The following is a 14,624-nucleotide window of genomic DNA, read 5'->3' as shown; positions in this document are numbered from 1 at the left end:
CCAATTAACCCAGCCTGCATGTCTTTGGATGGTGGGAGGAAGCCGGAGCACCCGGAGAGAACCCACGCGGACAACATGCAAACTCCACACAGAAAGGCCGGGGCAACCGGGTTTTGAACCCACAACCGTCTTGCTGTGAGGCGACTGTGCTAACCACTGCGCCACAAACATACTCTATATTTACTTATTAATCTATTCCACATGAGTTGGCTAACTGAATATGTGGGCCGTTAGCACCACAAAGAATTCATCTTCAATGTATTAAGGGAGAAATCTCAGGGATGGATATATGAAAACCTGGGTAAATTAAATCAAATCTGCCTGGGTTGATAAAAACTAAAGTTAATTGAGAAAACATGTTTTTGATTATTATAATTTAATAATTTCTTAGAATTTGAGTGAACTGACTCTTTTCTTATACACACCCCATCACAGGATATCATCAGCTCGATTTCCATGACATTTAATGACATGAGAAGAGGCGGTTTTCTGGTTCGGCTAAAAACAAGTGAATTGGCAGATCACATATGAGGCATTTTCCTCTCGCCTCTTTGTAGTTCTGAACAAACCTGCTGCTGAAAACAACCTCAAGGAAGAGAGAAGCCACATGCTGGGCAACTCTGCCAACACGCTCTGCAGGTGGTTGTAAGTAACTTATGCTTATGGCATGGGAAGATAGACAGAAGGCTTCCTCACAAAGTAAGTGCATTCCAGATTACCATGAGCTAAGGAAGATTACAGTACCATGGGCAGCAGCACAGGCATGCATGTGATTTTAGGTTAATCGAATGAAGTATTCTTTTTGCTTTCGTCATTAAAAAAATAAAAATAAAACAGAAATCAATGATCAATTTACATGTTTATTCAAAACAGTTGTATGCAACAGTCCCAGAAATGAGATTAGTATCTTTGTAAATGAGAGTGGCTCAAAACTTTTTTTAATGAAAGCAAAGAAATATCAAGGATCAGTTCTTCAAAAGGGAATATATAATCACTGCTTCTTTAATTGATGCATGCTCTTGGAAGCCTAGAGCTGAACAAGACAAACATATCGGGATTCTTGTGGTGTCAAAAAGACAGCACTGAGGGAGATTTCCCAGCTAGTGTGGTCCGAGTAGGGCCACCCCACCCCACATTAACTCATTTCCTTGTCTTCTGTTGTTTCTGGTTTATTATAAATACATTTGTTGATGACATTTTGTCACTACTTGGAGTTTGCTGACATACTCTTTATTTAATAATTATTATTATTAACTTTTAACTTGTATTAAGTATGTTGTGCTTTTCTAGTTATGAATTGTTGATTCTTGGTCCTTGGATTGTTTATATATGTGTATGTATATAATATATATAAACCAACACACACACACACACACACACACACACACACACACACACACACACACACACACACACACACACACACACACACACTGTATATATGGATGGTTGATTCTTTTCTGAAGGCTAAAAAACATTCTTTCAAAAGTAACTAAATTACAAAGTATTTGAAATAATTCAGTAGCAGTAGCTAATTACACTTTCCAAACAATCACAAGCTAAATTCTGCCTTTTGGAATATGAGATAAGAAATAAATAGATACAGACAAACAGAAAACAATTGAAAATAGAAAACATTTATAATAAGAATAGAGATAGAAGGGGAGGCAGGAGAGAAAGGAGAAAGGGAGACATGATGTCATTACTAAGAATTAAATAATGATTGGGATTTGATATAAAGACATAGCTGACGCAGTTTAGTCATTTGTTTTGACTTAAACATGATGCAGATATGAGAAAATGAAAGGATGGACAAATCAAGTAGAATGTGTTAAAACTGATTAGGACAGATGACTGGGACTACAGAATACATTTCCCAAAGAGCACAGACCTGTCATATGGGTACCTTTATTCCGTGGTGTGTTATAGTGCCTGTTCAATTTAATCAGAGGGCTTTGTGTGTGGGGTCAATAAAAACTGTGTGAGAGGACTGAAAAGCAAACCATTCTTTCAGCATAATGTGCAGCTCGTTCTAAAAAATTGCTCAATCCAACAAGCACAGTCAGTAATACTGGTCCTGAATGTACAAAACAATTGGAAACCTTAAAGCCGGATGACAAAATGTCCCCTATACGATCTTCATAAAAGATCACAGCACTTGTTTATTAACAGGAAAAGAAGGGGAACATGAGTTTTTTCCATTAATGAGAAACCAGACAGCTCTTAATAAATGGGGTTTAATCGACACCCACACGCTGACAACTTCACTACACATGCATTAATTATCTTTACACACACACACACACACACACACACACACACACACACGCAAGAGTCACATTTTCACCGCAGGAATGAAGAAAAATCAGCCACCTCTATGTTTGCAGAGTCAGATTAGAACATGACTCTAGACATCAAAGCGAACAAACAGAAGGAAGAAATATCCAAGATTATCATAGAGTGCAAACGAAGCCACCCACCATCCGCCGCTGCACTCACAACTTTGCGGCACTAACTGAATCATTAAAGACACAGAGCAAGCACCAGTGTCAGGCTGGCTGACAGAATCGGCTAAATAGAGAGGCACCATGGAGAAAGACAACATTTAAAGATGATTATAGAAGAGGTGCTTAAGCGGCCGAGCTGAAGATATGGTACACATGCCTGTTAATAAACAAACATTGTATATGGTATTCATGGTTTGCTCATGAGCATTAGTATTATACAGATAAGATATTTAATACATGTAATATAATTGTCTTCTAAATTTAGTTGTGATTTAAATGATCAGTTTGCAGAGCAGATCGTCCTCTATTTAAACAGAAAGTAGAGTTATGCTGGGCTCAGACTACAGAAGTTTTAAAATCCCAACCGATTTTGAAATAGGGTAGCATCACGTACATAAGGAGTACAATGTTCTTCTCTCTAATCTCAAACAAGCACACACTACGAGATTTGAAAATAATGGCGCATCACACACTATAGGATATTATTAAGATTGTTGTGCCAGAGGGAGCAATGCATGTAAGGTACATGATCTCAGGTGATCTCATGGGGGAGCAGACGTAAAGATAATGGAGACTGACATGGTGCAACAACTGGCTGTAATGTTGCAATACTTTGCATGGAGAAAAAACAGAAGCAGAAGGCACGCGTCTAGATGAGAAAATGGTTGGTGAGACGCAGTCAACATGGGTTCTACTCTTCAACAACAATTGGAGGTGAGATTTAACTGTCAGTTTTAATATTTGTCAACAGTAGTATGCTAGCTAACGTTAGCCTCAAGGGCTGGAATGTTTACCATTGCTTGGCAACACTGTCAGCTGCCCCGGGATTAACGTTAACTTGTAATGCTTCCATTTCCTTGTAGACTTGTCTGTCATTGGCTATTGTCCCGATCAGAAAATACTGATGTAATAAGATATAACTGACATAATCATATAGATATTATTTCCTAAATATCAAATAGGTGTGAGGTTTAAGACTGGATTTGAGATTTCTCGTCCGATTGTCGGGAGGGCTGAATCTGGAATAAATTGGCCCAAAATTCCTGAAAAGTCTGGCTTTAGAGATACTGAGAGAGGTAATGTGGGAACCACTGTGTTTGACAGGTAAACTGATAACAAAGCTCGTCTAGTCAAATCGGTAAATAATGGCAGTGCGATTGGTTCTATGTGAATGTGTATAGTGGAGGGTATGATTGCACTTGTGTTTATGTTGTTGCATGTCCTTGAACTCTGTGTGTGAGATCCTTTAGGTGCACACTGTGATTACAAATCAAACCCTTCTCCCCTGCCAAGTTCATCCAAATCTGTGATTGCATCTTTTTTGTGCCTATTCCATGTGTTGATGTGAGCATAAATCCTCTTAAACTGTATGTGTGTGTGTGTGTGTGTGTGTGTGTGTGTGTGTGTGTGTGTGTGTGTATGTAGATGCATTTGTGCGTTGTGTATGATAAAGGGGGTTACCAGGGACAACAGGCCAGTTGAGGAATGATGTGCCTTGACAAACACTGGTCGAGCCTGAGGGAAGGGACTCTTTGATCTAATTATGGGTTCACATTCAGAGACTGGTGAAACATCACCTCCTTCTGACCTTGCTTTAACCTGTCCTCATTCTCACACAGTATTAACTGGACTGGACTTTAATTGCAGTTATATCCCTGATTCAAATAATGATGCAGTTTTTATGTGTTCAAACACATTTATTCACAACAAAATATTTCTCAAAGTTTCAATCCAAATCAGGAAAATCATAATTTTTTAGCAGTGGATCGGTTTCACCTATTGGAGGGAGTAAAGGAACAAGGAGACGCCAGACTGAGCTGTTAGATAAAGAGAGCTCTTCAGCAAGGTAACCAACTTTACTATGACCTGCCTTTTTGTGCAAAACTACTCTCACTGTGAGCTGCATTAAGTCAGACCGTAGTTGCTCATGGCATAATGGAAAAGGCCACTGACTTCTTTATTAAAACATGGGTTTGTTTAGCAACGCTGTTAATAGATACAATAGTTCCTCTTCTGTTGTATTTCTGACAAAATTGCTGCTTTAGTAGTGCTTTGTCCCCCCAGAAGTAAACGACCTGGAGTATTAACCTGTGCTGGCTGTTACTACAAGTAACAATGGGTGTCGCCAAATTAACCAGGACTGAAATCTTAAGCATTATAGCTAAGTTTCTGTCTGTTTGCATATTCCAGGTGCTTTCTTACCATGCTTGGGAGCCATAGGAGCCTCTTTTGAAGTGTTAAGCAGTTCTGAATAATTCACTCCTCTCCAAATATAGGCGGAACTTTTAAATAGTCATTTACATTGGTGAACTGGGTCGGGAAAGATGATCTAGAAACTACATACACCAACTGTACGCATAATAAGGTAACACCTGGTTGGAGTTTTACTTTGAACCTTTGATTGTTCTCCATTGGCTGCTAAGTTGACTCCTGCACAAACAGGAAACAAGCTATCTGATGCAATGAGAAAGCTGGCAGTGACATCCACAGGATCAACAGTATGATTTCAAAGTGATTTACCTGCTCATGTCCTCCTGGATATACAGTGAGAGCAGTTGTTTGGGGATGCTAAAGGACAACGTGCACTCCTCCATTTGTTCCCGCACGAGCATCCATTTGCTGTCCATAGTTTGAAATCTGTACACCTTGCTTACTGGGTTCTTGAACACTGAGAGAGACAGGGAGGAAGACACAGGGAGGAAAGAAAGGTGTATTGATCTGATGCAGCAGAAAATACATCATGTTCTCATCAAAGATAATCCTAACTTTTTAAATTTTTATAAAGGGAGAAGAGAAGATCTAAACAACTTTGACAACTGGCAACCTCAAGGACCTACAGATAGAAGCTCTTCAAAAGTCACATGAGGTATGAAGCACAAATTAAATTCTATAATCAATAACTGTGTCTGCCATAGATAAGGCGTTTCTCATCTTCCAAGGCTTTCTCTCTCTCTCTCTTTCTACTTCAATGACAGCCAGACTGAAATACAGAGACCTTGTCCTGTTAATCTTTGCCTTATTATTTCCTCCATTTCCATTTTAATTGCTTGTTTATTGTACAACAGTGGGGCAGAGGCAGTTGAATCATTCTGAAACTTTGCTTGCTACCCCCACTGCCCAGCTCTCCCATTAAAATCGATTCAGATTCACGGCCATCTTCTTCATTTTTTGCAGAGGGTGGCTAATAGCTGCAAAGCGAAAAACAGCTCTAATGCTCTTATCTGCATGCTGGCAGCAGAGGGCAAGAAAGCTGTGTGCCTTGAACAGTTTTTACTAACCCCTTTCGTTTCCAGAGCTGCAGTCATAAAGGAAGTCACTCAATAAGTCGGAGCTGAAGCACCCGGGGTGAAATATTGACAATCTTACACTAGGCAGTCAAACATGCATGGCACCAGTAAAATGTTTGCTTAAATTCAAAGTGGGAGCCACACTTCTGCTCCTACTGTCAGTACAGAGAGTGCTCCCACTACCATTCATACTGTACTTTACCATGATCTGGCCCCAGATTATCCTTTTGTCAAAGTCATCTGTCTAAGTGCCTGAGTCATTAATCCTGGTTGTGCTATTCATTGTCCTCAAGTGTTTAAGTTCAGTGATGCCCTTCAGTGCAGATGGGTCCAAGAAAGTGCACCACAGTGGGAGTTCTTATGTAGTGAGAGGATATTAATATAAGATGCAATGTCAAGTGTGATGGCTGTGAATTTTGGACCAACATTTGAAATTAGGCGTGCAACAACTAATCGACGTAGTTGATGTTGACGTTGTTGCCAACAAATTTAATAACCGTTTCGTTCATGACGTCATCGGGCCGTAAAGACACCGTCAGCTTAACAAAGTAAAGTGATGTGAACAGTAACGTTACTAAAACAACACAAAATCAGCACTGCAGTAACACCTTCACAACCTAAAATATCCAAAGTGTGGGAGCATTTCACTCTTCACACAGCCAAAAAGGTTGTGAACTGCAGCGTCTGCAAAACTAAGCTTTCCTGGACAAACTGGAGCATTTGAAGAGGAGGCGCGTAACGTTGTGCCTCTGTGGATGATCAAGACTCGTCTTGGTAAGCTAGTTAGCGAGCTAGCTACACGTTAAAGCCGTGTTACTTCACATTATGAGCTGTAATGTTTTCTATACAGTTTCCCTTGGTCAAATAATTGATTGTTACAGTAATGGCACGGAGAGTAGCACATAATTATGATACACAATGACCCCGTTCCGTGGCAGATGTGCCCTAACAATCATAAACGATGCATCACTCATGGCGACGTTTCCAGCTGGAGAACGTGTTACTGCCAAGTGGGCAAGATCAAACAACACCGGACAATTTTCTACTTTTTAAAGAAGAGAAAACAGTTCTTCTGTCTATGCGTGAGGCGGCGGGTCATTCGTCCCAAACTCCCGTAAAAAACCATGGATTTTTACTGTCGTGACTGTTAATTAGCACATCCCTAAAACAACCTCAAGTTTAATTTAAAAGCTGATAGCTAAATAAGATGCTTTGTGTAATTTTGCGATTCATAATCCGAATAGTTGATTATTCGTTTCAGTAATCGATAGATTAATCGACTATCAAAATAGTCGTTAGTTGCAGCCCTATTCCAAATGAAAACAAAAAAAACTGTCTTCCATTGATTGCAATGCCAGACTTTTCTTTTAACAGTAAAACTATGCAAGATTAAATTGGAAAAATAGTCCATTACAGTACAGATGAGCACCGTAGAAATAAAGCACCATCTGGTAGGATATTTCTCAGAGGCATGTGTGGCATTATTTTTAAACATTTAAAGACACTTCTGAGCCTCTGCACAAAAGCTTTTTCTATCACTGTTTAGCACATATCTGTGTTTACTAAAAAATGCACGTTCTGCACCAAAACAACAAACATATTTTAAAGCTATTTTATTAAAAAGGCCAATTTCAGTTCAATTTATTTTCAAATTTTTTATATCATCATATGCAAACAATAAAGTGTGGATTCACACACAAGTACATAAAGACGATAGAGGCTCTCTTAAGGACAATAACTGTAAGCCAAATAGGCTATAGAGAGGCGCATTATTATTTCTCTATGATGCTGAAGTTGATGTTGAAATGAAAGATGATTAAGGTTTAGCCTGGCAATTGAATGACCCCAGAAAGGATGTATAATTGCAACAAAATTAAATGTGATATTCAGACATTGTTGGCATGGGGATTAGAGAAAGTGAAATGGATCACAAAAATAAATGGGGAGCAAGAGACGCATGGAGAGAAGGGGGGTAAGGGCACAACCTTAATCGGAGAAGTGACAGTTGCCGACTTCCACCTCCGTCAGAGAAGCAGATTAACCCCTGAACTCCCCCCTGCCACCACACTAATCTGACCACCAATCCGATGCCTCTGTTTCCCGTCCCGACACCTCTTAAGAAAATGACTTCCTGTGACATGCTGTGCGTGGGCTCCCCTATCTCCCTGCTCTCCACATGCTCATTTCAAAAGGTAATAAAAGTGGAGGACTAAATTGCATTACTCAATCTGGCGGGATCTGCAGGGAGGGTATTGTTTTGACGAGTTGCAGATGTGCACCTGAAAATGTGGCTGCAGTTCTCTAGCTAATCACAGTAGAAACAGTAAGCGTCAATGACATCATGACAACAGGCGTGGGGGCTGCAGGGAGCTTAAGGGGGTGGTGGGAATCTGGAAAAAAGAGAAAATAAATGTGTGCAACAAATGAATGTATGGGATGAAAAAAGGAAACTATTTCCCAAGTCTCCTCTGAACAAGGGCTGTGAAGTTTCAACACAGCAGGAGTCATGGCCTTTTCAAGTCTATCCCTTTTCTGTCTACATGTCTGTCTTTCTCTACCAGTGAGAGAGCTAGCTTTCTGTGTCGCCACTAAATTAGTCTCACACAGCTAGCATCGCATCTTTTGCTCGTCTTGAGTTAGCCAACAAAGAACAAAGAGGGTTTACCTCTTTGTCATTAATCTCCCACTATTCTTCTCACTGCCTAAATACACCAGGACTTCTATTTAATAAAAGCAGGAAACATTAATATTCTTATTGATATTCAAGGCCAGTCCAAGGTCAAATAGATACATCACATTAATATAGTATTTTATATATATATTTTTTTATAATAGAGTTTTTCTTTATGGCCATTACAAGGTGAATTGTTTGCCATTTTACTCGTGTAAAAATATGTGTAAAACATCAAGAAGTAGGAAGAAGTGAAACATGTCCAAGGTGTGAATCATACCTGGTCCTGTCAGAGGGTTGTTTTCTCTGTCGATGCAGGCATGGGACGCAGAGTCACAAACCAAGGGACACTGAAAATGAAAAGAACAGAAGGAGAGAAATGGAGAGAATATTACATGACGTCAAAATGTTCTTTCTGAGACAACAACAGGGATGATGAAGTTTTTTTCTGAGGAGCAGGCAAGCCATGACCATGACCATTGCTTATCAGGTACATTGGAGATGACCACACCCCTAAGCAAGTATAGTCTGTGGCCAATATATCATCTCACATCTAAGCGCCAGTTTACGTATGGAAATCCCAAGTTAACTTTGTCAGAAAGAAGCAATATAACATTAGTGTCAAGCTAAAATTACAACAACAAAATTCAGTTCAACCATTTTTTTGAACCATTTGATTTTTTAAACTAAAATGAAACATGATTCTTTAAACATGCTTACATTAGTACAACATTTTGAAAATAACTACATATCTAATGCATTAATGTTGTAATGGGTGAATTAAACTTTTTGTTGGCTTTAGGTTTGCATTTCTTCGATTTGTGTTTGGATCACTGCAATAAAGTAATTTGATTCCATTGAAACAACCTGTTATGGGGACAAACACAGAAGTAGTGGCTACTATATGTACTGTATGTATATTACAAACACTACATTTAAAGACTAACCCCACATGGAACCAAACAGAGCAAACAGCTGCTGTTGCTTTCTTGTAAGTTCAAATGTTCAAGCATGCTGCACTTTTACCTTCAATGCAATCAGTGATGTCACAGCAGGCGACAGGTGAAGGAAAACCCCTGCTGTGACTTCAGTGACTGAGTTGGTAATTTATTACTGCCACTTCCATTTCAGTGTTTATCAGCTCATCATACTGCAGTTTCGTTTTCTAATAGCAAATGATAAGTTACTAATTTATTGATTGATTGATTGATTGATATACAGTAAAGAAGGCTGCTACAGGAATAATGATCTTGATTCACCTCACCTAGCAAATACAGTCACACAGTTTTAATCTTTCAATTACAATGTGTTACTGGAAAACATATTATTCTAATGTGGTTAATTCATTATTTCAGTTTACCTACTTGGGGCGGTTGATGTGATAGAATAGAAAATCCACTCTCATACTACATGTAATGCTGAATTATTTCCAAAACCCATTTTGCTTTTGTTTGTTTAATTGTATAAATTGTTTGCACATGGCCTAATTAAACATCACCATCATTGACCATTTATAAAATTTCACCCCCTTACTGTTGCTATGCCTGTCAAGCTTTCCATATTCTTTTGCACTTTTTGAAACAATGGGTCCTTGATTTCAGATAGAGATAGATAAAAGCAGCTTCTCATTTCAACAAATGTTACCTGCAGATCCTATCAGCTGTAGCTAACTAGCTAAATAAGTTTACGTTGGCTCCATGAGTTTCCAGTTGACTTGTTTTAAGGAGGAGTTATCTTCTGCTACTGGTGTATTGCGAATCTGTCCCTGGTTCAAAAACTACACAAGCACCAATCCCATTAAAGTTTTTTGTGCTGAGTGTTCTGTGTTTTAAAAGCTGTTTTCAATGTCAAATTTTCAAAACTGTTTCAATATTATATAACTCTGTGACAAATTTTTAAGGCCAATGCCAAGTGTCCAGATACAAGTGTCTTCACTTTCATAGTCCTTTAATGCTTTCACACCATAGTTGAACACAAAGAGAAGGAGCACACATGTAGTATAAATATGTATATAATAAATAGTTTATTAAACTCTGTGTTACTTGAACATTTATCACTGTGATCCTAACTTTCTTTGTATATATCCTAAATTTCTTTGTATATATATATATATAGTCAAAGATTTGATGCTTCGATGGGCAGAGCTGGATTCGACTGTCAATCTCACAGTCGAAGCTTTGCAGTGAAACAAGGATCATGCCATTTTGGCGATATGGGGGTGCTCAACGTCTGGTTTTACATAGAACTACCAGTTTTCTCCCAATAAGTTAATCTACAGCCTATTACAATATACATTTCAACGTTTAATGCTGTAAATAAACATGTAAAAAGAAAAAAAGTTCCAATAAATGTTTTTAAAGTGCATGAATAAATCCAAAATTGTAACCCAAACCTGGGTCGTCAGTGCGCATGTGTAGGCGGTGTGTGTGGTGGCGGAAGAGGAACACTTGCTGAAGAGACTGAGACCGGGCGTCACTGGTGTCGTGCAGAGTTGTCCGCACCTTGCTCTACTTTTTGATAATTTATCACCGTTAATGAACCAAACAAAGACTATTTTATCGTTTTTAAATAGCCGGCTACTTGAAATAGACCCACGAGGAACCGCGACGTGCATGTCGTAGTCGGCAGCACGGCATGCACGCAAAACTCACACAAGACCAGTGAATGACAGGCGAGAGAGAGAGACAGGGAGAAAAGGATCTTCAAAAAGCCTCAGTTTAGCTGGAAATTTTCAGTGTAAGTTGAATGAATAGAGACTGCAGCTCTGCAGCTTCTCAAGATTAAAGGGGAGCTACTGTGTGTAAAGCGGAGCTACTGTGTGTAAAGCACCCCCGCCGCTCGCAATCCCCATGCACAAAAACACACATGATTTGACTATCAGTCGACTATAGGTAGGACTTGACGATTCTGATTTGACTATGTAAATCCTTAGGCGGGGACAGCCCTAATATATATACTGTAATTCCTCCTCTCACCCCTTCCGGGCTGGTATGTGTCATCCTCAAGCCCGGGTCTTCTACCAGAGGCCTGGGAGTTTGAGGGTTCTGCGCAGTATCTTAGCTGTTCCTAGGACTGCACTCTTCTGGACAGAGACCTCTGATGTTTTACTTGGGATCTGCTGTAGCCACTAGTGTTGTAGTCAAGATTGCCCAAACCGAGACCAAGTCAAGACCAAGACCAGAGTTTATCGAGACCGAGACAAGACCAAGATTTTTAGGGGCTGAGACCAGTCGAGACCAAGCCCGAGGGAGGGCGAGACCGAGTCAAGACCAAGACCAGTTCCCCACATTACATGACACACAATAAAATGTGAAACGAGATCATAGGTACTTCTCAAATTGATCTGAAAGATCCACATTCCCATTAAAACACCCACATGCAAACACTAAGAGCTGAAATGTTGCTGTCGCTTGGGATTTCCACATCTATCACTGCAGCCTTCTTCTGATGTTTGTCGATCAACACGATGTCTGGTTGGTTAGCCATCACCAGTTTGTCCGTCTGGATCTTGAAGTCCCACAGGATCTTAGCTTGGTCATTCTCAACTACCTTAGGAGGTGTCTTCCATTTTAACCTTGGGACTTCCAGCCCATACTACCAGGCGTTCCATGTACGCACTTCCTTCCTGCATCTTACACCCTGCTGTTATGTGCTGTACTGTCCTTGCACAGTCTGCACCTGGTAACCTGCCTGGTGTGGTATTGATCTTGTACTGAGTGCCTGTTCTTGTGCCGCCATGATTAGTGCTTCTGTGCTGTCCTTTAGTCCAGCCTTTTCCAGCCACTGGTAGGATTTCTTGATATCAGTCACTTCTACTATTTGTCTGTGGTACATGCCATGCAGCGGCTTGTCCCTCCCTGAAGGTTCTTCATCTTCCTTGTCCTCATCCTCGGGTTTCTGCTGCCTGAGGTATTCACTAAGTCCTTCATCTTTGGGGGTCATCTTCCTGATGTACTCTTGGATCTTTGTCGTTTCATCCTGGACAGTGGTCATGACACTCACTAGCCCTTGGCCTGCCTAACTTCGCTTGGTGTACAGTCTCAGGGTGCTGGATTTGGGGTGAAACCCTTCATGCATTGTAAGGAGCTTTCTTGTCTTGATGTCAGTGGCCTCTATCTCCTCCTTTGACCAGTTTATTATACCAGCGGGGTATCTGATGACTGGTATGTGTTGATAGCTCAGATCTTGTTTTTCCCATTCAGCTGACTTTTCAGGACCTGCCTTACTCTCTGTAGGTATCTGGCTGTGGCGGACTTCCTTGCTGTCTCCTCATGGTTTCCGTTAGCCTGCGGCACCCAAAGGTATTTGAAGCTGTCCTTAACATCTTCAATGTGGCCTTCTGGTAGTTCAGTCCCCTTGGTTGTGATCATCTTCCCTCTTTTTGATACCAGGCAACCACACTTGTCCAGTCCGAACGACATTCCAATGTCATTGCTGCTGCAGTGTCCTGTTGCTCTTGTACATTTCCAAGCATTCCAGTAGCCATGTATGTGGCATTGAGTCATAGGCTTTCTTGTAGTCAATTCAGGCAGTGCACAGATTGGTCTGCCTGGTCTTGCAGTCTCGAGTGACAGCTCTATCAACCAGTAGCTGGTGCCCTCGCAATATGTTTTGCGTTCCCTCGCAATACTTTTGCGTTACCTTGCAATACATTTGTGTTCCCTCGCAATACCTTTCTTATTCCTACTTCCGAGCCATAGCTGTGAATGCTCAGCTGCTCTCAGCGCAACACTCCAGCTTATTGAATTTTACTTTGAACGGATAAGCAAAACATATTGCGAGGGTGCGCAAAGTATTGCGAGGTAATGCAAAAGTATTGCCACCGTGTATATATATATACAGGTGCTGTTCATATAATCATCAAAAAGTTGATTTATTTCAGTAATTCCATTCAAAAAGTGAAACTTGTATAATTTATACATTCATTCCGCACAGACTGATATATTTCAAGTGTTCATTCCTTTTAATTTTGATGATTATAACTGACAACTAATGAAAACCCCAAAATCAGTATCTCAGAAAATTATAATATTGTGAAAAGGTTCAATACTGAAGACACCTGGTGCCACACTCTAATCAGCTAATTAACTCAAAACACCTGCAAAGGCCTTTAAATGGTCTCTCAGTCTAGTTCTGTAGGCTACACAATCATGGGGAAGACTGCTGACTTGACAGCTGTCCAAAAGACAACCATTGACACCTTGCACAAGGAGGGTAAGACACAAAAGGTCATTGCTAAAGAGGCTGGCTGTTCACAGAGTTCTGTGTCCAAGCACATTAATAGTAGAATAATAGGATAGTAGAAAAAAGTGTACAAGCAATAGGGATAACCGCACCCTGGAGAGCATTGTGAAACAAAACCCATTCAAAAATGTGGGGGAGATTCACAAAGAGTGGACTGCAGCTGGAGTCAGTGCTTCAAGAACCACCACACACAGAGGTCTGCAAGACATGGGTTTCAGCTGTCGCATTCCTTGTGTCAAGTCACTCTTGAACAAGACACAGCGTCAGAAGCGTCTCGCTTGGGCTAAAGACAAAAAGGACTAGATTGCTGCTGAGTGGTCCAAAGTTATTTTCTCTGATGAAAGTAAATTTTGCATTTCCTTTGGAAATCAAGGTCCCAGAGTCTGGAGGAAGAGAGGAGAGGCACAGAATCCACGTTGCTTGAAGTCCAGTGTAAAGTTTCCACAGTCAGTGATGGTTTGGGGTGCCATGTCATCTGCTGGTGTTGGTCCACTGTGTTTTCTGAGGTCCAAGGTCAACGCAGCCGTCTACCAGGAAGTTTTAGAGCACTTCATGCTTCCTGCTGCTGACCAACTGTATGGAGATGCAGATTTCATTTTCCAACAGGACTTGGCACCTGCACACAGTGCCAAAGCTACCAGTACCTGGTTTAAGGACCATGGTATCCCTGTTCTTAATTGGCCAGCAAACTCGCCTGACCTTAACCCTATAGAAAATCTATGGGGTATTGTGAAGAGGAAGATGCAACAATGCAGAAGAGCTGAAGGCCACTATCAGAGCAACCTGGGCTCTCATAACACCTGAGCAGTGCCACAGACTGATCGACTCCATGCCACGCCGCATTGCTGCAGTAATTCAGGCAAAAGGAGCTCCAACTAAGTATTGAGTGCTGTACATGCTCATACTTTTCATGTT

At 40.6% G+C, this 14,624-nt stretch overlaps 1 protein-coding gene across 4 annotated transcripts in view; it reads right to left on the bottom strand.

Annotated features, from left to right (window-relative positions):
• The window catches only part of inpp4b (inositol polyphosphate-4-phosphatase type II B), a 135,083-nt gene that overhangs the window by 65,759 nt on the left and 54,700 nt on the right, over positions 1–14,624 (bottom strand). For all 4 annotated transcript variants that reach the window (XM_046047798.1, XM_046047797.1, XM_046047800.1 and 1 more), the window contains 2 exons: positions 8,746–8,815; positions 5,028–5,175 (listed from right to left, as the gene is read on the bottom strand). In XM_046047798.1, the coding sequence (XP_045903754.1) occupies positions 5,028–5,175; positions 8,746–8,815 (218 nt within the window). The remainder of the gene's footprint in view (positions 1–5,027; positions 5,176–8,745; positions 8,816–14,624) is intronic.

The sequence above is a fragment of the Micropterus dolomieu genome, linkage group LG04 (assembly GCF_021292245.1).
Source record: "Micropterus dolomieu isolate WLL.071019.BEF.003 ecotype Adirondacks linkage group LG04, ASM2129224v1, whole genome shotgun sequence".
Taxonomy (NCBI): domain Eukaryota; kingdom Metazoa; phylum Chordata; class Actinopteri; order Centrarchiformes; family Centrarchidae; genus Micropterus; species Micropterus dolomieu.
The sequence above is the reverse complement of the archived record's forward strand: the minus strand, read 5'-3'. Positions and strand labels throughout refer to the sequence as shown.